Raw genomic sequence first — 21,010 nt, 5'->3', positions numbered from 1 at the left:
GTTCTCCAAATAGGTGTTAAAGGAGCCTCTAAAATATGGCAATAGCTTAAATGCCATACTAAGTCGATTAATTTAACACTGTCTGCATCTACTTTCATCTCTTGAATTTCGGAGAGAAATTTTAAATACTAAACACATGGGTGTCCATGAGTATATGGCAAACTTTCGTTTTTAAAGATTTCTAATAATCACAGTTTAACAACTTGAACGACGCAACGCAGCATCGAAAAACAGACCGAATAAAATGTAGTACAGCAAAATTTAATTGGTTTTGTTTGTTGCGTAAATGTTTCGAAAAGGCTTAGGGAAATTTAAAAAATACAGATTTTGTTTAGTAATATTATTATCTGGTTGGGCATTGTAAGAGTATCAAGAGAAATATGGGTGTTACGGATTATATTCGAAAACTTAAGACTATTAATATTACATAAAAGTAAACCGCGCTGATTTGCCGCTATTTTGAGGAAAAAGGAAAGTAATTGCTAAGTAAATAATTAAACAATTATAACAATTTTCAAAATCTTAAATAAAAGACTGACTTAAAAAAATAAGGAGTCTCAGAAAAACACTTCAAAGTCGAGTAGGTATAAAAAGCTGGCCTACATCAACGGACGCTCAAGTAATGATAACTTCGCCGATTTTTCTAACGAAGTCAAGGGGTTTAATCGGACTTCTACGCAGATTTGTCGAATCTCGAAACGTCACAGTTCACTTGTATACTCCACCACCCCATTTGTCGCGTATCTCAGAATATTTATATTTACATATGAGTTACCGCATTTTGCCAATATAATGTAAATATGCACTTAATATCCATTCCACTAAACGGTCGTACGTTCAAATTGTGAGCAAACCCACTCAATCAGTGAGTGTTCATCTTCCATCGTTCTCAGTATTTTCACTCTTTTCAGCTTTCGCGTTATCACTAAATCAACGGAGCACCATTGACGACAGTGTAAGCGTCTAAGCAAGTTTGAAGTGGTCGAAGCAGCTCCGGAGCTCTAAGCTGAAATTGCGATTATAAAGCAATCAGTATGAAATCGGTTAATTTGCAAGGCGATTGTTGATGGGCGTATGCGTTGGGTCAAAGTGGGTTCATAATATTGTAGTTGAATAATGAGACAAATAAATGTATATGTAAATAAATAACAAAAACAATTGCATGCCAAAGTGACGGCGATTAAGTAGTCAAGTTCATAATTGGCAGTGTGCAATATAACGAATGATAATTGATTAAATATTTCAATGAATATGAATGCGAGCCGCTAACTGCAGTGGGTTCGGGCAAAACACAAGTATATACATATGTTTTACACACGTGCAATATACACATACATACAGATGTTTGAATTTAAATAACAGAATGTCAACAGATAAGTGTACTTTTATTTATTAAGCTTTCGAATATTACATTTTTGGTCTGCGGCGCACATGCCGACAGGTTTATAAAATATGCTGTGTGTGCACTGGAGATGTATGCATGTCTATCTTTGGGCAAACATACATACAGACGGATAGTACCATGCTCGATACTAATTTTTCTGTTACATTCAAACAAACTGGAATTTGTTAAGTGAAATAACAAGTGCGTAACAAGTGAATTCCAAACACAAACAATTTGTGGGTGAATATTTTGCACTTCGTTGTTGTGGAAGCATTACTAAGCCTTGTCTAGCGACCATAAATAAGTTCCAGTAAGAGTCAAAAGGAGTTATATGCCTTCCTTGTGGCTTATAAGTAACTTTTTTCTGCGAGAAAATATTATGTGGATAATTAATAGACTGTCATCATAGGAATCCCCAGGTTAAACAAGTGATTTCCGGTAAACTCCCACGTGGCCTAAGCTGGACGAAACCTTGAAAGTATGCGCGTGAACTACACTGCGACTACTCCTACTAACTGTAGTAGTGTGAGCGTGATTTTTATACTTAAGAAACGCTTAAGAAGACTGTATACAGATCACTCTGTTATCGTTTATGCTGGAAGCCTTTGGCAGGCAAATATTTGTATGTACGTGCATCTTCGTTTAAGGCTAGGTCTGAGACTATTTGCGGGCAAAAAAAGTATTCGACATAACGCACGTTCAGGGAATAATAAGTGAAAAATCATTGTATATTCAAAAAACAACACTTTTTATTTAAAATTTGAAACAAATAAGTCTTATTTTTATTATGCAAGTTATTGTAATTATAGAAATGAATAATAGTATTAAATTCATAATTATGTCATTCAAAGTCAATTTGAGAAACACAAGAAGTGTTCGACAATCCAAAAATAAAATTAATTTTTGAGCGTAATTTAGAAAAACTGTTATCTAGTATCTTTTCCTCTACGAATAACGCGCGCAGACTAAATTTTTTCTTACCTCTGGGTCAAATTGAAGAAATTCTTCTTTAAAGATCTTTTGCATTTGAATTTTGTTAGTGAACTGGCGCTCTCTCAGGGTTGTGTCGTAAATACTCCCCAAATGCTCAATCGGGTTGAGATCTAGGCTTTGGGCAGGTGTTTTTATAACTTTCCTAAAATTGTATAGTAATCAAAGCCTTGTATTATGCGAGCATACTAGGTATCTTTTTCCTGGTAGAAATGAAAGTGCTGCTCTATTCACAACTTTGCAACACTAGGATGCAAATTTTATGTTATAAGCTTTATGTAGTATTGGTGCTCCATAATTCCTATATTCCCAAACATTTAAACCTTCTCCTTTACGCCTTGCTGTAGAAATCAAAGTCCTTTTAGAGTTACAAAAAATTTAAGAAAAACTGAGTCCGTTCATCTTAAAGGGGTATTAGCTAATTCCATCTTTGATGCTGTCAATCTTTTCGCTCAATATTTTTCTTTGAATTTTATTTCAGGCAATGATTTTGACTTTGTTTATGAAGATATCCGGTTTAATTCAGATACTTCCATCAACTTCGGGAAATTAAATTTGACTGACATCGATGCCTTTATTGTCATACAACAGCTTAAGCCATCCGCTAAAACCGGCGTTGGTGGTCTATCCATTATTCTAATTAAAAGTTGTTCTGCTTTAATTACGTCTTTAGAACACATTTAATCCTATCACTTTCTGCTTGAGTTTTCGTTGATGGGTGGAAATTACCTGGATAGACTTAATCCTTAAAAGCAGCACTAAAAATTATATTGAAAATTATAGGCCGATTTCCAAACTAACTACATTATTTGAGTGTATAGCATAGTCAAGGACAAAATATACTTTTCCGTTAAACATTTGTTATGTCCCAATCAACATGGGATTGTTCCGGGCAGATCCACGTTGACGAATTTAGCTACCTTTACGGAGGATTGTTTGGATTCCTTTCAATGGGGTTTTCAAATGGATGCAATCTATGTATATAGATTTTTCTAAGGCTTTTGATGGAGTTTCTTACCCAAAATTAATAGCCACTCTCCAGCGTGAGTTGAATAACTTTATTCGTCGAAATAATTCATCGTTTTCTCGCCCTTGTTCTCGCCCTTAGTTCGGTCCAGGTTAGAATACGCGGTATTCGTTTGGAGACCGTTTCATGCAGTCTATATTAATAGATTGGAGTTCGTTCAGAGAGCTTTGCTTTGCGCTCGATGAATGAATAATAAATCTCATATCCTTAGAGTCTAGGCGTGTTCTGTTGTCGATGAGTTTTGTCTTTGATATTTGTGTGAGCCCAATAGATTGTTTCTATCTGCTCAAAAAAATAAATTTGATTACACTCATCTGGGAAAATTGCATTAAATCAAAACCCGGTGGGCTTATTCACATATTTTTCAGGCAAATTGTAACCTTTGTGGCCAATTTTTTGGATGTTTGAGGCTTTTTCGCGCTGACATTGCATTAAATTCGATACCATGGAGATAATTTCTCATAATTTTGGATGTAACATCCACACCTAAATATTTGACCCTTTAGGCATATTTGGCATAAAGTTTCCTTGATTTAAGGGCCGGGACACTGAAATATTCAAGGACAGATGAGCATTGTGTAGGACCTAGAAAAAACGCATTTTGACTGCCTGACAGATCTGGAAATAGTCAACTAATAGAGTTTGTCTAAATTTTTGGAGTGCACATATGTGTACATAGAGCTATGAAGGGTGATAAATAAATAGGTTTGTGTTCCAAAGATTTTAATAGGAAATAATACCCAAATTAAAGAGACCCGAAATGCATTTCCCAGAAGAGTGCAAGAATTTGAGTTTGAAATCTGATGGAATGAAGGTATAAAGTAATAGTTAATGAGGCTATGTGACATTTACTTTTGACGAAAAAGACTATAAGATACAAAATGCTTTACGAGCAATTTTTCTTTTCAAATAAAGAATAAATTTATTCATTGCAATTATTTTTTCTTAGACTTGCTTCTACCTATGATCAGAAAGTAACAGGAATGTTAAAATAAAACAAAACAGAGTTAAGTTTCAGGCAAATTTATTTTATCCCCTTCAAAATGTGACCCAACATTTAACCCAGTCCTCCATGCACCCCTGGTAGGCCGATGAAGGGATGGCCTTCAACTTCTTCGTCGCATTCTCTATCGACTGAAATCTCTTTCCACGAAGTGGTAACTTCAACTTGGGAAACAAAAAGAAGTCGCACTGGGCCATATCAGGTGAATACGGTGCTTGCACGATGGTATTTACTTGGTGTTTGGTCAAATAATCCAGCACAATTTGGGCTCGGTGCGATGGCGCGTTATCATCATGAAAAATCCAAGAACTGTTTGCCCACATTTCCGGCCGTTTGCGACGTACAGCATCTCTCAAATGCTTCAAAACGGATAAATAACATTCTTTATTGACTGTCTGGCCCGATGGAAGGTATCACATTTCCGGCACTTTTTGATCGTAGGGTATATGCCAATGCATATATAATTAAATCATTTAAATGGATTATTACAAAAAGGGTATTATATTATATATAATTATATTATAAAGGGGTATATGCAAATTATAGTCACACCTGTTTTGGCATGAAAACACACACCCTTACTGAGTATTAAAAAACGATTAGCAGTGTTGAATACAAAGTCCGCAAAGGCGCAACAGATTTGACTTAATATAAATATATGCTTATATGGTATGCATGTAGGTGTATATATGTATGTATATGGATTTCAATGCGCCATGGATGCCGATTCTATTAATACTTTGACAACCATTTTGAAGATTACTTACCAAATATCATGGCAACAAAATGTACTTAGACGCTGCTTAAATGCTGCAATAATCTAATCTTTTATTGACTAATTAATGAAATTTGACGAATTAACGAGTAGGAAGCTTAAAGTTATAAAAAGTAAGCGATAAGCTATTAAAATGTAAACTGACTATTATTCGTGCACGATTGCCAGTTTCTATGCATTTAAGTATGTTCGTATGTATGTAGGTATGTAACTATAAATGCATTAGAGCTTTCTTATCAAAACCATGAAAATATTAATTCAATAAAATAATAAAACAATAAACAATAATTTTTACACTATTTGCGCAAATATAATTCATTTTTGCACAACTAATCGGATCCGTCTCGTATGCGAGCATGAGTGAGGTTGAAAAACTTTAAAAAGACAACTGTAAAATATCATGATATTCTATTCATTAGTTCGTGAAATATTGTGCTAAAAGTCACCCTACTTTTGTTATTTTCAAAACAATGAATCAAGAAGAATTTCGTGTTTGAATTTTACACTGCTTCTTGATGGGGAAAAATACCGTTGAAGCGAAGCAATGGCTTAAAAAGTGTTATGTGGACTCCGCTCCATCTGAAACAACAATAACAATGACTTCAAACGTGGTCGTAAAGACACCGATGATGCACAACGCAGTGGACGTCCAAATGAGGCGGTAACACCAGATAACGTCAAAAAAATTTCAAAATCGTTTTCAATGATAGAAAAGAGGAGATGCGTGAGTTAGCTGACATCGTAAAGATATCAAAAGAACGTTTGGCTGTATATTACAAGAGCGTTTGACTATGAGAAAGCTCTGTTCAAAGTGGGTGCCGCGTTTGCCCACTTTCAAGACAACGCACTGTGTCGCAAGTCAATCAAAACAATGGCAAAACTATCTACATGAATTGAACTTTGAATTGCTCCCACATTCACAGTATTCACCAGATTTGGCTCCTAGTAACGACTGCAATGGCTGTTCGCATACCTAAAAAATGCTCGCCGGTAAAAAATGTGCCTCTATTTTAAGGCAAAAGATAAATCGTATACAACAGTGGTATTGAAATATTAAAGCGGCACTGGAATGATTGCGTTGTTTTTGATGGAAATTACGTTGATGATAAAGCTAATTTTGAACATAAAAAAACGAGTTTTCTTTATTAGGTCAGGGGCTGTTCAGCCCATGTGTTATGCATGCAAAAAGTATTATTATTATTATTTTAAAAATCAGCCTTAAAGCGAGTTTGCTTTGGAAAGAATAATTTCTATAAATTCAATTTTTCTTTGCTTTGTTTTTGTACCATATTGTAATTTATGATAACGGTATGTTCCCATAGCGTACGCGATAAGGTTGAATATAGTTTGTGAAAAAAACTTGATATTTATTATACATATACATACTTGTATTGTACAAATTGCTAATGTGGACCATACACTGCCATTGGAAAACTTTGGATTTAATTTTGAATAACAATTTATTTTGCTAGCACATTATTTTTCTATATTTCTATGGCCTATTATATCTCCGATCACCGGCCGCCGTGGCCGAATGGTTGGTGCGTGACTATCATTCGGAATTCACCGAGAAAACGTCGGTTCGAATCTCGGTGAAACACCAAAATTAAGAAAAACATTTTTCTAATAGCGGTCGCCCCTCGGCAGGCAATGGCAAACCTTCGAGAGTATTTCTGCCATGAAAAAGCTCCTCATAAAAAAATCTGCCGTTCGGAGTCGGCTTGAAACTGTAGGTCCCTCCATATGTGGAACAACATCAAGACGCACACCACAAATAGGAGGAGGAGCTCGACCAAACACCCAAAAAGGGTGTACGCGCCAATTATATATATATATGTTATATCTCCGAACATCAAATGAGATTTATGAGAAGCTTTTTCATAGCAGAACTGCACTTTGGGATTTTCCATTGCCTGCAGAGTGACTTAATGGACCCACCGAGACCCACTAAATGGTAGCGACACATTAACCGACTCGGCGACAGCGATAGCCAAATAATTCAAAAGCTTTGCACGTAATAACAAATATTTGACAGCAAACGCCTGTGTTGTTGACTTATTTTTCCCATCCACTGCACGCTAATATTTTTGCCGCATTCGCATTTGACCCAATTACGATTCATAAAGTAGACTGTCTCTTTCGGTGCATCGATCCATGAGAAATACCTGTTTCTTCACAGTTTCTACAGTCCGACTTTGAGACTATTTTCCAATCTGCAATCGAAGAGACTTTGGTATTCACACATATACGAGTACACATCTGTCTAAGTATGCACTCGCATCGACTCACGATTCGCTTTCATTTGTGGGCTAAACACAAACTATGACTTGTGAATGAAAAATAGTCTGGTTTGAGCTTCTCAAGTAATAACAATAATTTTTGTTTTGAAGTGGGCGCACTTTGATAACTAATTTAATGAATTAACTGTTGAAATAATAGGTCTATTTATAAGTTCGTGCGGTTTTACAACAGATGGCGTAACTTGATTATTATTCCATCGATCCACATTTCCAAACATTCATTGGAGAGCTACTGTCGTAAGGCACAAACGTCAGTATAAGTTTTTTATTTGAAGCGTAAACAACAATATTTTTACCACACTTGAAAATGTCGAATTTCGTGCCAAATAATGTGTTTTTGCGGGGAATTCTTCTTCATTATTTTAATATGAAGAAAAAAGCAGCCGAAAGTCATCGTATCTTGGTGGAAGTTTATGGTGAGCATGCTCTATCTGAGCGAACGTGCCAGAAGTGGTTTGCACGCTTTAAAAGTGGTGATTTTGGCTTGGAAGACGAAGAACGCGAGGGTGCGCCGCCAAAGTTCATGGATACCGAATTGGAGGAATTGCTCGATCAAGATCCGGCTCAAACGCAAGAAGAGGTTGCAAAAACTTTGGGAGTTGATCAATCAACCATTTCCAAACGTTTAAAAGCCATGGGAATGATCCGAAAGGTAGGCCATTGGGTGCCGTATGAATTGAAGCCAAGAGACGTTGAACGCCGTTTTATGGCATGCGAACAACTGCTTCAACGGCACAAAAGAAAGGGTTTTTTGCATCGAATTGTGACTGGCGATGAAAAGTGGGTCCATTACGACAATCCAAAACGTCGGGCAACGTATGGATACCCTGGCCATGCTTCAACATCGACGTCGGCGCAGAATATTCATGGCCTGAAGGTTATGCTGTGTATCTGGTGGGACCAGCTGGGTGTTGTGTATTATGAGCTACTGAAACCGAATGAAACGACTACGGGGGATGTCTACCGACGACAATTGATGCGTTTGAGCCGAGCACTGCGAGAAAAACGGCCGCAATACGCCGATAGACACGACAAAGTTATTTTGCAACATGACAATGCTCGGCCACATGTTGCACAAGTGGTCAAAACATACTTAGAAACGCTCAAATGGGATGTCCTACCCCACCCGCCGTATAGTCCAGACCTTGCGCCATCCGATTACTATCTCTTCCGATCGATGCAACATGGCCTGGCTGACCAGCACTTCCGTAATTACGATGAAGTCAAAAAATGGATCGATTCGTGGATTGCGGCAAAACCGACCGAATTTTTCACAAAGGGAATCCGTGAATTGCCAGAAAGATGGGAAAAAGTAGTAGTAAGCGATGGACAATATTTTGAATATTAAATTTGTAACCATTTTACGTCAATAAAGTTTCAAATTTCGAAAAAAACCGCACGAACTTATTCATAGTCCTATTATAAATAAAGAAATGATCCAAGACCGAGCATTTGACACAGTCGTGAGTCAAAGTCCAGCTGTTTAATCCCACTCAGATATGAGTTTCTACTTGAGTAATAGCTGATTTTTTGCAACGGTGCTCGGCAACGGCTTTAAAAAAATTATGCTCGTTTGTTTGAAAAGTGCAATGGCTGCAAGCATCTTGGCTTGCGATCTTGTAAGCCCAAAATGAACAATTTCTTGCTCTTTTGAGGTTTGGATTGTGATCGAAATTACATTTACCACATAAGTACATAGATATTTTGCACTATGAACTGTGAAACGGTTGGGAATCACTGACTACTTAGGTCAATGTGTATAATTTCAAAAATAAATCCATTTTTTTTTTCTTTACTGCTATAAAAACAAGTTGATTACTTGTCCAGTTAACGAAATTTTTGCAACTAAATACTCAGTCACAATTTTAATCTCAAGCTGAACTGTGGTCTACGTTCATGTTTAGTGGATATACCATAATAAAAAGTATTAAAAAGTTGGATTATACGACTTAAGCAAAGGCATTGCGATAGTTCACTATGCCAAATGAAGATAAGCTTGCAACAACCGATTCCACTTCAGCGGAAATTGAGGCGACTTCCACGAGCAGTTCAGTAAATGAAAGTCTTTTGGGCCAACAAAAATTCAAATTACAATTCAGCAATGTTTCCTACATTACCAAACAGAGTAAGTGATACCTTAACACATAAATATGTATGTATACGTATGTTTTTACATTACCAAGTAATAAATATAAAGACATTTATTCCTTTTTTTAAACTTTGACGTCTCTAATTTTTATCAATGATGGAGGGAAACGTGTTTTAGGTATAAGAATGTTAACTCTTAATCAATGTTGTGTTTAAAACCAAATATTGCAACTTATGCAGTATATTTTGCTCGAAATGTAGCTTACATATGGAGAAAGCAAACAAAGAAAAAAGCCGGGGCAGCAAGTAAACAAACTTAGTGTTGCGAGCCATATTTCAATCCAGCATTAGAAAAGCATGCATAATACACCACAGGAAAAAATTATAAGGCCAACTATATTTCTTATATTTTTATTATCAATTTAGGGCAAACAATTTATGTTTTTAATATTTAGACTTTTAGACTGTAATAGTGCCAATACATAAGAAGGGCAATAAGACTGAAGTCGAAATTATCGAGGAATTTTGAACGTTGGTTACAAAGTGTTCACAAATATTGTGTACGAGCGTATCAAAGTTTATGCTGATGAAATAATAGATGAATGCCAGTGTGGCTTTAGAAGCAATGGATCGACAATTGATTAAGATTTCCTGGTAAACCAAATTTTTGAAAAATTTTTCGACCATGAGATAGTCTAGACAGAAAGCAAATCAGACCCTCTTTCCAAAAACTTGACGTTCCGTTGGAACTGATTGATCTGGTTCTCTGCACGTTGAAGAATACTACTGACAAGGTGCTAGTACAAGGCGAAATGTCTGAACCCTTCCAGGTCCTGTCTGGTGTTAAACAAGGCGACGCATTGTCCGCTCTCATTTTCAACCTCATTTTGCACACAGTCGTAAAAAATATTAACTTGTCCGGAACAATATTTGACAAAGATTTTCCAATATGTGCTTATGCTGACGACGTTCTCATCTTGGCAAGAACCAAAAACTGACTAGAAACAAAAGCAAAACCTTTAGGACTGAATGTCAATGCCTAAAAAACTAAGTTTATGCTTCGCCCAGCCCGTAATACGGATGAAAACAATCTAGCTATAGAAGATTTTGTTTTTGAAAGTGTAAATGAATTCAAATTCTTAGGATTCGTTCTATCAGCGATATAATGAAAGAAATAAATCTGCCAATAACATGACCGATGCAAATATTAAATTTTTCAGATCAAAGATTACTGGAAGTTGTCAGTTCTGAAGAACTCAGCTCAGATCACTCTCCAGTCATTATCAGTTACGACACTCTAACTAGCCTACGGCAACAGAAATACAAAACATTAACTAGTAAGAGTCAAATAAAAATTTTTCAAGATTGGCTAACCCAAAATTTGGAACTTAATATTTCAATTAAAACAACAATTGAGCTAGATAATGCAGTCGAATATTTCACAAATAAAATCCACGAAGCGGCCTTTCTTTCTACTCCCCAAAAAGGTAATGAGATCAAATATCGTAGCCGTATACATGTATGTGGAGAGATAAGAGCATTAATTAAGCATAAGAGACGCCTTCGAAAAAAATGGCAAACTACTAGGAATCCAAGAGACAAAACTGCTCTAAATAAAGCAACAACTGAAGTCAAAGAAAAACTAAACGAATTTAGAAATAAATCAGTATCCGATTATATACACAGCCTAAACGATAGAAATGTTGATGATCATAAGATTTGGAATGCTACAAAATATCTCAAACATCCCAAAAAGAGAAATGCGCCTATAAAAGATTGTGGCAACGTTTGGTGTAGGACAGACAAGAGTAAGGCTTATGCATATGCTAGATATTTAGAGGCAATGTTTTCTCCGTTTATAAACCAAAGCAACAACGATGATGATGTGTTAGCATTTCTCGATACCCCATGTCAACTATCTCTACCGATCAAACATATTACGCCGAATGAAATTCGCTCTGAAATTAAAAACCTGTGTAACAACAAATCTCCTGGATATGATAAAATTGACGCCAAAGTAGCCAAGTGTTTGCCGAAAAAAGGAGTTATGTTCTTAACTCTGTTATATAACTCAATATTAAGATTAAACTATTTTCCTACACAGTGGAAGTGCGCCGAAATAGTTATGGTCCTTAAACCGGCAAAACCTGAAAATCAAATATCCTCTTACAGACCAATCAGCTTATTGACAATATTCTCCAAAATATTCGAAAGACTATTTTTGCGCAGAGTATTCCCAATACTGAAAGAAAATAAGGTCATACCCGAACATCAATTTGGTTTTCGCCGATACCATGGTACACCTGAACAATGTCACCGTGTTGTGAATTTCATAACCGACTCCTTTGAACGAAGGGAATATTGTTCAGCCGTATTTTTGGATGTACAAAAGGCATTCGACAAAGTATGGCATCAAGGCCTGTTATATAAATTAAAAAAAATACTTCCTGCACCATTTTATCTAACACTAAAGTCTTACCTCACCGAAAGATCATTTTACGTTAAGGTAAATGAAGAAATAACTGATATTAGATACATAAAAGCTGGAGTACCACAGGGTAGCGTACTCGGTCCTATACTTTATACGATTTTTACATCTGACATACCCGAAACCGAAAATGTCCTAATGGCTACATACGCTGATGACACCGCTATACTAGCTTCAAGTCCGTCCCCAAGTGATGCAACCAATCTAGTTCAGATAGAACTAAACGAGATACAGACGTGGCTGGACCGATGGAAATTAAAAGTTAACACAAACAAATCTGTGCATGTTTTGTTTTCATTGAGACGGAAAGAATGCCCTTCACTCTATCTAAATGGTAATATAATTCCCAAACATCATACGGTCAAATACCTTGGCATACATTTGGACAAACGGCTAACCTGGAAATGCCACATTCAAGCAAAAAAAACCCAGTTAAAGATAAAAACAAACAAACTTTACTGGCTACTAGGACCAAAATCAACACTTAATCTAAATAACAAAATATTAATATATAAGGCTATACTAAAGCCAGTATGGACCTACGCAGTACAACTGTGGGGAACTGCTTGCAATTCTAACATAGAAATTCTGCAAAGATATCAGTCAAAAACTTTAAGGCTTATCACAAGTGCACCCTGGTTCGTTACAAATAAAGCCATACATACTGATCTAAAAATTCCCTTTATAAAAGATGAAATTAAAAAAATTACCACAAAATATTTACAGAGATTAAGTTATCACGATAACCCGCTAGCAATTTCATTACTTGATGAAACTAATGAAATTAATAGACTTAAAAGACATCATGTATTAGACATTCCATTCAGAACCTAATAGATAAATCTAATATTAAAATGTATTAAAATCTAACACATAAGTCAGAATATAAGTGTACATTAATCGTAGTATACATTTATATTATTATTGACCTCAATGGAGCTCAATAATATAAGCCAAATTGTTAATAGTTAGATAATTTGCTTATTATTTTAAAAATAGATTGCAAATAAACGAACACAAAAAAAAAAAAAAAAAAAAAAGATTTTATCACGAATGCAGAAAATCAAGATGTATAAAACTTTGATACGTCCGGTTCTTACTTATGGTGATGAAATCTGGAAACTGAAAGTTAATGATATAAACCAGCTATTGCGATTTGAAAGAACCATATAGGCGTTTTGCCTTTAACACTAATGATTGCCCACACCATGGCAGAACCCTCTACGAGCCATTCCCTTCTGTTTTTTCTTACGTTTATCATTACATTAGGAAATCAGCTGACTCGTCAGATTGAATTTTTTTTATCGGAAAAAATACACTTTTCCATTAATCTTCCCAAATGTCAATATGGCCAGTTTGTGGTCGTGTGGATAATTTAGGTTTCGCTACTCGTTTTAAATATTCTAATATAGACTAGGTTCCGCTTGCAAAATTTGCTGCACACGGGGTTATCCAAATGAATTTCAGCATGGCTATTTGATTTATTCACAGCCAAACGATTGATTTCCCGAACATCTGTACCGCTAAGTTTTTTTTAATTTTGAAGATATCTCTCGCATTGTCAGACCTCTCTCTCTTCATGCTAAAACTTGTCCCTGCTCAAATTCAGAAAAAAAAATTTTGAGCGCAGCATATTTTTTGTTCTAACCCAAAACAACCACATAAATGTGAGAACGAGATAAAGCAATCAAAAACACTTAGAATATAATAATTTTAGCGTAATAACTTGCATTGTAAAATTTTAAATTGAAAGAAAACGCTTCTGGCCTAATAATTCTTTCGTTTTGCACAGAACAAGAATTTGCGCCTTACTAAAATACTAGCAATAAAAGTGGAATAGTTTCTCTTGTGAGATACCGTTTTAAACATACATTCAACGAAACGATATTGGGATATTTTCCATTATTGCTTTAGTAGATATCATCATAATCATCTTGGCCTTATAATTTTTCCGTGCGGTGTATTTTATTAATACCATATTTATATCGCACCAATGTTAACTGAGCGATGTAACTTCAAAGGCTTTAAAAAAAGGTAGTGAAATGCATTTTAAACTTCTCTATAGAGGCATTTCTACATAATGGCGTTCATATGCACTGCATAACGGGTTCAGTTATACCAATAATTTATTGCACATTTAGGAAAGCTGTTTCTAAGTTTTTATATTGTAATTTCAAAAACCTAAGTTTTTAATTTGTTATTGAAAAATAATTTTCTGTTTAATAGTTAAAAAGAAAAACTTAAAATGCGTAAAATTTTCTAATTAGTAAATAGGCATTTTATACTGTCTAAGTACATGAAAAAAAGCCTATATCATCTCATATATGTGTACATATTTGTACCTAAATTTAGACAAAAAGCTGGTTAAAATACTTAATGATGTCTGCGGGGAATTCAAGTCGGGGCGCCTTACTGCTGTTTTGGGTCCCTCTGGAGCGGGCAAAACTTCGATTCTTAACGTGCTCTCCGGTTTCAAGTAGGATTTAATATACCTGAGAATACTATTGTACCGTCCGAATAATTTGTGACTTAAAATGTTTTCAGAGCCAGCAATGTTTCGGGTCAATTTACATTCAATGGCAGTGAGCGGAATGTTTTGACTTTTCGCAAATCCTCATGCTACATTCCGCAAGATTTTGCATTACTCGACTTGTTAACAGTGCAAGAAACAATGAACGATTCTGCAGATCTTAAGTTGCCTGCCAAAACGATTTCTGCGGAGAAGCGAAAAATTGTAGGCGCCTGTTATTTATACGAAAAAGACCATTTTTTATCACGTAACTTCCACACAGGTTGATGACATTCTCCAGATACTCAATATGGATAAGTGCCGACATAGATTGGTGCGAAACCTTTCCGGCGGCGAGCGAAAACGTCTATCTATCGCTATAGAACTAGTTACTAATCCACCAGTCATGTTTTTTGATGAACCCACTAGTGGCTTAGACAGTGTCGCCAGTTTGCAAGTTATCAACTATTTGAGGAGGCTGGCGCTCGATGGGCATATAATCGTGTGTGTTATTCACCAGCCAAGTTCGAGGCTTATAAAACTGTTCGACGACGTGTTAGTGATGTCACGGGGTCAAGTGTTATATTCAGGTCCAGAAAGAGAAATGATTGCCACCTTTGAAGCGGCGGGCTTTGCCTTCCCCAATTACTACAATCCAGCCGACTTTGGTAAGATATTCTAAATGTATGTATTTATATATGTACATATGTCAATGCATTGTTAATATTTTTGTATATATGTATTTGTATTATTTATTTTAGCTTTGGAAGTAAGTAGCGAAGAGCACAATAAACCCATATTGGGTTTGATAGAAAGGAATAAGAAACGGCATTGCGGAGTAGATAAACAACCGAATGAAGATGCAAACCTTTGCGTGCATGGAAAGTGTAAGTCTAAACACATAAGATATCTATGAACTCTTTAGAGTATTTTAATCGGAAGCATAGACAGCTTTCTTCGAACCAAAGTGCACAAATAACCCTCCGTTGGACATCTTTTTTAAAAGCTTCGGTTAGGCACCCGGGTCTGGCTTTTTTTCGTCCTGTTCGAGGATCCTTTTAAAAAAGTTTTTTTCCACAAATTGATTGAAAATTACATTTTAGCAAGCTACCTAGAAGCTCATGACGATAGCTCCAACAGAAATATGTTAAATTCACCTCCAAAGTCGAAAAAGTCTAGCCGGAAAAGTCTGGCCAGACCCAACGTGCTGGGTGCCCAACAGAGGATCAAAGAAAACATATTGTGTTTTTAATGAAATTTGTTTTTATAATGCCTATGTATATAGGTATGTAAATGAAAAATTGATTTGTAAAAAAAACTTCATTATACAAACAAATACCTAAAACAACTTCGAGCCCGAATGTGAAAACCTAATCATGCCAACAAATTAATTAACTTTTCCAGACATTTCAAAATTAGTAAAATAATGGGAATTATGGGATAATTAAAGAGCGGAAAAACGTGCGTGTGCATAGGAAGCATTACTTCGTTACGTTGAAATTCCATTAACATATTATATTTCTATATATTTCTACAATTCGGTTCACTTGGTCTACCATAGTAATTCAAGGTTTTCTGATAATTCAAGTGAAGGCAGTACTTCGCTCGAATATAAACATGCATCAAAATATTATTCCATCTAGCGGTATTTCACATCAGTGAAAATTCAACAGTTGTAATATTGTGCTACGGTTGCTTTAATAGCCATTTCCTTCCATATAAATTACTGCCTCTAATCAAGTGGACCGGGCTGCATATTACCATTTGTATTTGGTTATTTATATTAGCCATATCTGTCTGTTTGTGCGTAACGATCATTACCTTTCTACATTCAAAGCTAACATTCAATCTACATTCAATTTAAATTCTCACACCACCATCGAGATGCGATCGAACAATGAAGCTCAAGTTGAACGAATGTTGCATGAGCCCTGCAGATTAACATCGGTGCGTCTTAGATCAGAGGTGAACATTTGGCGCCAATTGGTCATACTCACACGAAGATCTCTGCGTACAATGTCAAGGAACTTGGTAACATAGTTTCGATTTATTACAGTAGCTAAAGTGTATATTTTCGGTTTGTTGCGTTTATTTATGCAGATTGCCGTTCAATTGCGCGTTTTTATGCATGTCCTCGTTGCAGCTCTCGTTGGCGCGGTATTTTGGGACATTGGCAACGATGGCGCCCGAACCCTAACCAACATTTCCTGCATATTTTTCATTATAATGTTTATTTTCTTTGGCAATTCAATGCCGTCCATATTGTTGTGTAAGTAGAATGGAGTAGAGTTCTACGAATATTACGAAAAGGCTCGTAAGTTAAGTATTTTGATGCAAATAACTATGTTTGGTTACTTTTATAGGTCCACAAGAGACGGCGGTTTTTATACGCGAATATCTAAATGGTTGGTATTCGCTCAGAGCATACTACGCTTCAAAACTCCTCTCTGACCTCCCGATGCTTTTCATATGCCCAACTCTGTTTACGACAATCATCTACTTCATGACAAGCCAGCCGGATGATATGGCGCGATTCGCTATGTGTTGGGGGATCAGTTTAATTTTGGCCATCATTGGACATTTTATGGGGCTAGCTTTTGGTTCGACGTTTGATGTGCAGGTAAATGTTTCATATAAAAAACTAAATAGAAAAACATTCTAATTAAAATATATATTTCCAGATGGCGATTTTGCTGGTACCTGGAGTGGCTATTCCCTTTATGATATTTTCTGGATTTTTCATACGTATTCATGAGCTCTCATCTGTTTTCCGGCCGCTGTGCGATATCTCATTCTACCGTTACACCATGGAGGCTCTTATGCAAGCCATATATGGCTATAATCGCCCCGATTTAGAATGTCATAGAGAATTTTGTTACTTCAAGTCACCAACTAAACTGCTGAAGGAGCTAGGCATGTTGGGTGATCTGTATGGCCATGACATATTTATTCTTCTGCTTTGGATTATATTCTTTAAGGTGCTATTTTTCTTGAGCTTGGTCTTACGCATCAAACGTGCCCAATAAGCTTACGAAAAACCCAGTAGGAAATAGGATATAGTAGACATACGATATTAAATGAGAAAACTATCGCTGGAAAACACTCAGCGCAAAGTTAGCGATAGAATAAGGTGGAACTAAAGTATACATACGCACAAAGTAATGTTATTTTTTAATAATAGTAATTGGAGCTATGCTTGGTAATACTAAAGGGAAAGTGTAGATCACGAGTTAAAACCATTTTGACATGTCGATGCGTGAATTTATTTTAAGATTTAACAGAGCGGCACTCTTCTCCTAACCATTTGCTCAGACAAATCATATAACACTTCTCGCTTACTCAGGCTGGATGTTTTCCGCAATTACCTAAATAAAATAATAAATAGTTCGGTAACTTTTTCTACGGGAATTATTGTTATTAATTTTAAAAACTAGAAACTGTGTAAATACGATGGAAAACTAGCTTAATAAAAGAGACCAAAGCATTTTTTTCTAATTACAAAAAATAAAAATAAAGTAGAGTTTATATATTCACAAATACGGATTTTATATAAGATACAACTGTATGGAACCAATTTAAAGATTTGGCGTTTTGCAACGATAGCAGAATCGTTTCCGTTTTCAAATTCCCTACATAGATGCTGTTTGACTCGTAAAATTAATGAAATATTATAGTTGTACACTTCATACATTTATTTTCCGACATATTCTTAAAAATTCCGATGGTAGTTAACTCGTAATTGAACACAGATCATATTTATTAACCTTATAGTAAATCTTTATAATTACCACTAAGCTAATCTTCTAATCAGATTATATGAAAGGATCCTTTGCCTAGCAAAGAATGTAAACAAAATGTAATACAGGTTTCGGAATGACATTATGCATGTGCAAGCTTTTGCTCAACATATTAAATAATGTATGCATTTTTCACAAGTTTAATCGATAGAAATCGACGAAATCTCCATCGAATGTTGTTCATCGTCATTGCTCTCTGAATCTTTCGTTTGTGCTGATTTTGTAGTTTGCTGCCCTATTGCAATCCCTGCTGCAGCACTAGTGCTTGGGCCAATCTCATTTGTGCTGCTGGACGCAACCATTTCGCTTTCATTCAGACTTATATCCGCTGTCGTTGATATCAAATGTGAATTTGTTGCACTATCGCCACTTGCCGCCAGTTTTTTGGACATCTTCACATCCGACTGGCAGGTCAGCACGTAATCACTACACAAATATTTGTAATCACTTAACTCCATTTCCATATCATCGTCTGATGAAGTGTCGGCGGCTATGATGTTTCCATTCGCAGAATTGTTTGCTTCCCCGTCATTGTTTGTTGCTTTCCCACTGCGTTTATTTTCAATAGTTTTAAGCAGTGCCTTAGCTTCAGATTTACGCTATACATAAGAATTAATCACCGAAAATTTAAAACAATATGAAATGTTATTTATGTTTTTATAATTACCTCATCGGACTCGAGACATTTGTAGGCATAATGTGAGGCTTTATCAAACTGTCCTTTGCTTTCGTAGTAGTTCGCTAAAGTCATGAAACCGTGGTATAGACTTTGCTTGTCAGTCGCAGCCCTTTCGTCGTCGCAGTACATAATATAACACTGAACAGCGTCCTCAAACTCTCCTCGTCTTTCATGTAGGCCAGCTAATTTGCTCATCGCAACTCCTTCAATGTCACCAACATCGCAGGCTTTCCAATAGCACTTAATAGCATTATCGAACTTCTCCAGCTTTTCATATGTTTCTCCTAATGCGACCAGCATACGGCTATCAAACGGACGAAGCTGATGTGCAATTTTGAAGTAGTATAAGCTATAATAGTGCATCTTAAGTATCTCGTAAGATTGGCCCAACCCATACCAGGCGCGATAGTCTCGTTTATTAACCTCTAAATTTCAGGAGAGTTTTTACCAAAATCCTTAGTAGTGCACGCAAGCTTTTAACTTACCCACCGCTTTTCGATAACTTTGTATCGCAGCGTTTGTGTTCTTTAGCTCCATAAACTCATGCCCCATTAAAGTCCACGCCGACAAATACTTTGGATTTAGTTTTAAAGCTCGTTGAAAATAGACAATGGCCATTTGGTGGTCTGAGCGTATGCTATAGTAATTACCTTAAAAGAAGAATGTGTCAATTTAAATTAAAGGACTGAAATTAGTTAAATTACCCACAACGCAGCACGTTTCTGCGCAGTATTTATTAATGCTGACTGCTTTATGTGCTAGTTGTGCCATTTCAGTCTTTAGCTCCTTTACAAATAACAAATTAGAATATGTATCCATATTCTCCAAACGATAGGGATCAACTTCTTGAAGCGTTTGGAAAATTTCAATGGCTCTTTCGACATCTATTTAAATTTAATATTTATAAAGTTTAACACATAATTAGTATTTACTGATTTTTGAATACATCGAGATGCACTGACCTCTTTTGTTATGATATGCCAAAGCCATTTGGGAAGTCACATAAACACATTTACGAAATCCTGCTTGTTGAAGATCTTCATACGCTTTCAGCCCTTCGTCATTCAAATACATCTCAATGTAACTGTGTGCAGCAAAAAAGTGGCGCATCCAATGGCCTCCAAAATTTAGAGATAGCATTTTTTCCTTATCCATTATGAGCACTGCTAATTCTACGTAAGCAGCCCATAGCATTGGTGCCAAGCGAATTGCATGTATCAGCATCTGTATGGCCACTTTGTTGAGATTTAAGGCCTTTAACACAACCCCATAAAGGTAGATTCCATAGCCATCCAGTCGCCCGTGCGAATATTCAGAACGAAGAATTGCCAGCAATTCAGTCATATCTCGTACATGACCTGTTTCATTTAAATTCGAACGATCCGTGGTAGAATCTAACCGGCGCTTTTCTCTTGCCATGTATGTTGCATAAAGATGAAGGAAACGAGGTACTGAGGATTCGCAATTACGCACAAAATATGCAGCTCGATCATATTCACGCACATCAAAATAACTTTTGGCGAGGAAATAGTTATCGTATTCAGTAGGAGCTATACCTTCCAAGAATTGACAGCATTCCCCAGCCTCCGACATTTTATGTTGATTGCAACTGCTTGTGCCAGCTCCTTCGCAATCAGTATCGCTAAGTCCATGGCTCATTTCAGCCAACCACTTTGCACTCTGAGTTAGGCCACGTTTCTGGCACTCAATAATGCCTCGACGAATTTCTCGTTTTACATCTGGCAATGGGATATTAAATAAATCTTCCTCCATATCAAAGCTTGGTTTATAGTAATTTTATTTTTTAAATTATATTTGGAAAGTTTCGGATGGTTTCGATTGACTACCGAAATCGCCGCTCACAATAAAGAGAAACGTCAAATTTGAGTTTAAACAGTGTTGTCATTGCTTAATATTTTTTGTTTGCACCTCAACAGCGCTCTTGTCGTACCTTGTGACGCCAAATACCA

The 21,010-nt window shown here is 36.1% G+C and overlaps 2 protein-coding genes across 2 annotated transcripts; one reads left to right on the top strand and one right to left on the bottom strand.

Moving 5' to 3' along the window:
* Positions 1-899: 899 nt before the first annotated feature.
* LOC128862687 (ATP-binding cassette sub-family G member 1) lies at positions 900-18,138 on the top strand. Its single transcript, XM_054101343.1, has 10 exons — positions 900-1,089; positions 9,384-9,604; positions 14,408-14,531; positions 14,600-14,789; positions 14,848-15,232; positions 15,326-15,451; positions 16,402-16,595; positions 16,665-16,833; positions 16,928-17,184; positions 17,246-18,138. Exons 2-10 carry the CDS (start codon positions 9,457-9,459, stop codon positions 17,588-17,590), a joined length of 1,938 nt encoding a protein of 645 aa, XP_053957318.1. The 5' UTR covers positions 900-1,089; positions 9,384-9,456; the 3' UTR covers positions 17,591-18,138.
* A 360-nt stretch (positions 18,139-18,498) lies between these two features.
* Positions 18,499-20,981, bottom strand: LOC128862685 (cell division cycle protein 23 homolog). Its single transcript, XM_054101342.1, has 5 exons — positions 20,003-20,981; positions 19,745-19,924; positions 19,526-19,690; positions 19,029-19,465; positions 18,499-18,960 (listed from the first exon to the last, which is right to left on the bottom strand). Exons 1-5 carry the CDS (start codon positions 20,811-20,813, stop codon positions 18,502-18,504), a joined length of 2,052 nt encoding a protein of 683 aa, XP_053957317.1. The 5' UTR covers positions 20,814-20,981; the 3' UTR covers positions 18,499-18,501.
* Between the last annotated feature and the right edge of the window lie 29 nt (positions 20,982-21,010).

The sequence above is a fragment of the Anastrepha ludens genome, chromosome 5, assembly GCF_028408465.1.
Source record: "Anastrepha ludens isolate Willacy chromosome 5, idAnaLude1.1, whole genome shotgun sequence".
Classification (NCBI taxonomy): domain Eukaryota; kingdom Metazoa; phylum Arthropoda; class Insecta; order Diptera; family Tephritidae; genus Anastrepha; species Anastrepha ludens.
The sequence above is the reverse complement of the archived record's forward strand: the minus strand, read 5'-3'. Positions and strand labels throughout refer to the sequence as shown.

Coding starts and splice junctions, on each gene's coding strand:
- LOC128862687 (XM_054101343.1), top strand. CDS start 9,457: ATGCCAAATGAAGATAAGCTTGCAACAACCGATTCCACTTCAGCGGAA. Junction 9,605..14,407: donor TTCCTACATTACCAAACAGA/GTAAGTGATACC, acceptor ACCTAAATTTAG/ACAAAAAGCTGGTTAAAATA. Junction 15,233..15,325: donor CTACAATCCAGCCGACTTTG/GTAAGATATTCT, acceptor TATTTATTTTAG/CTTTGGAAGTAAGTAGCGAA.
- LOC128862685 (XM_054101342.1), bottom strand. CDS start 20,813: ATGGAGGAAGATTTATTTAATATCCCATTGCCAGATGTAAAACGAGAA. Junction 19,925..20,002: donor GGCATATCATAACAAAAGAG/GTCAGTGCATCT, acceptor AAATTTAAATAG/ATGTCGAAAGAGCCATTGAA. Junction 19,691..19,744: donor AGAAACGTGCTGCGTTGTGG/GTAATTTAACTA, acceptor TCTTCTTTTAAG/GTAATTACTATAGCATACGC.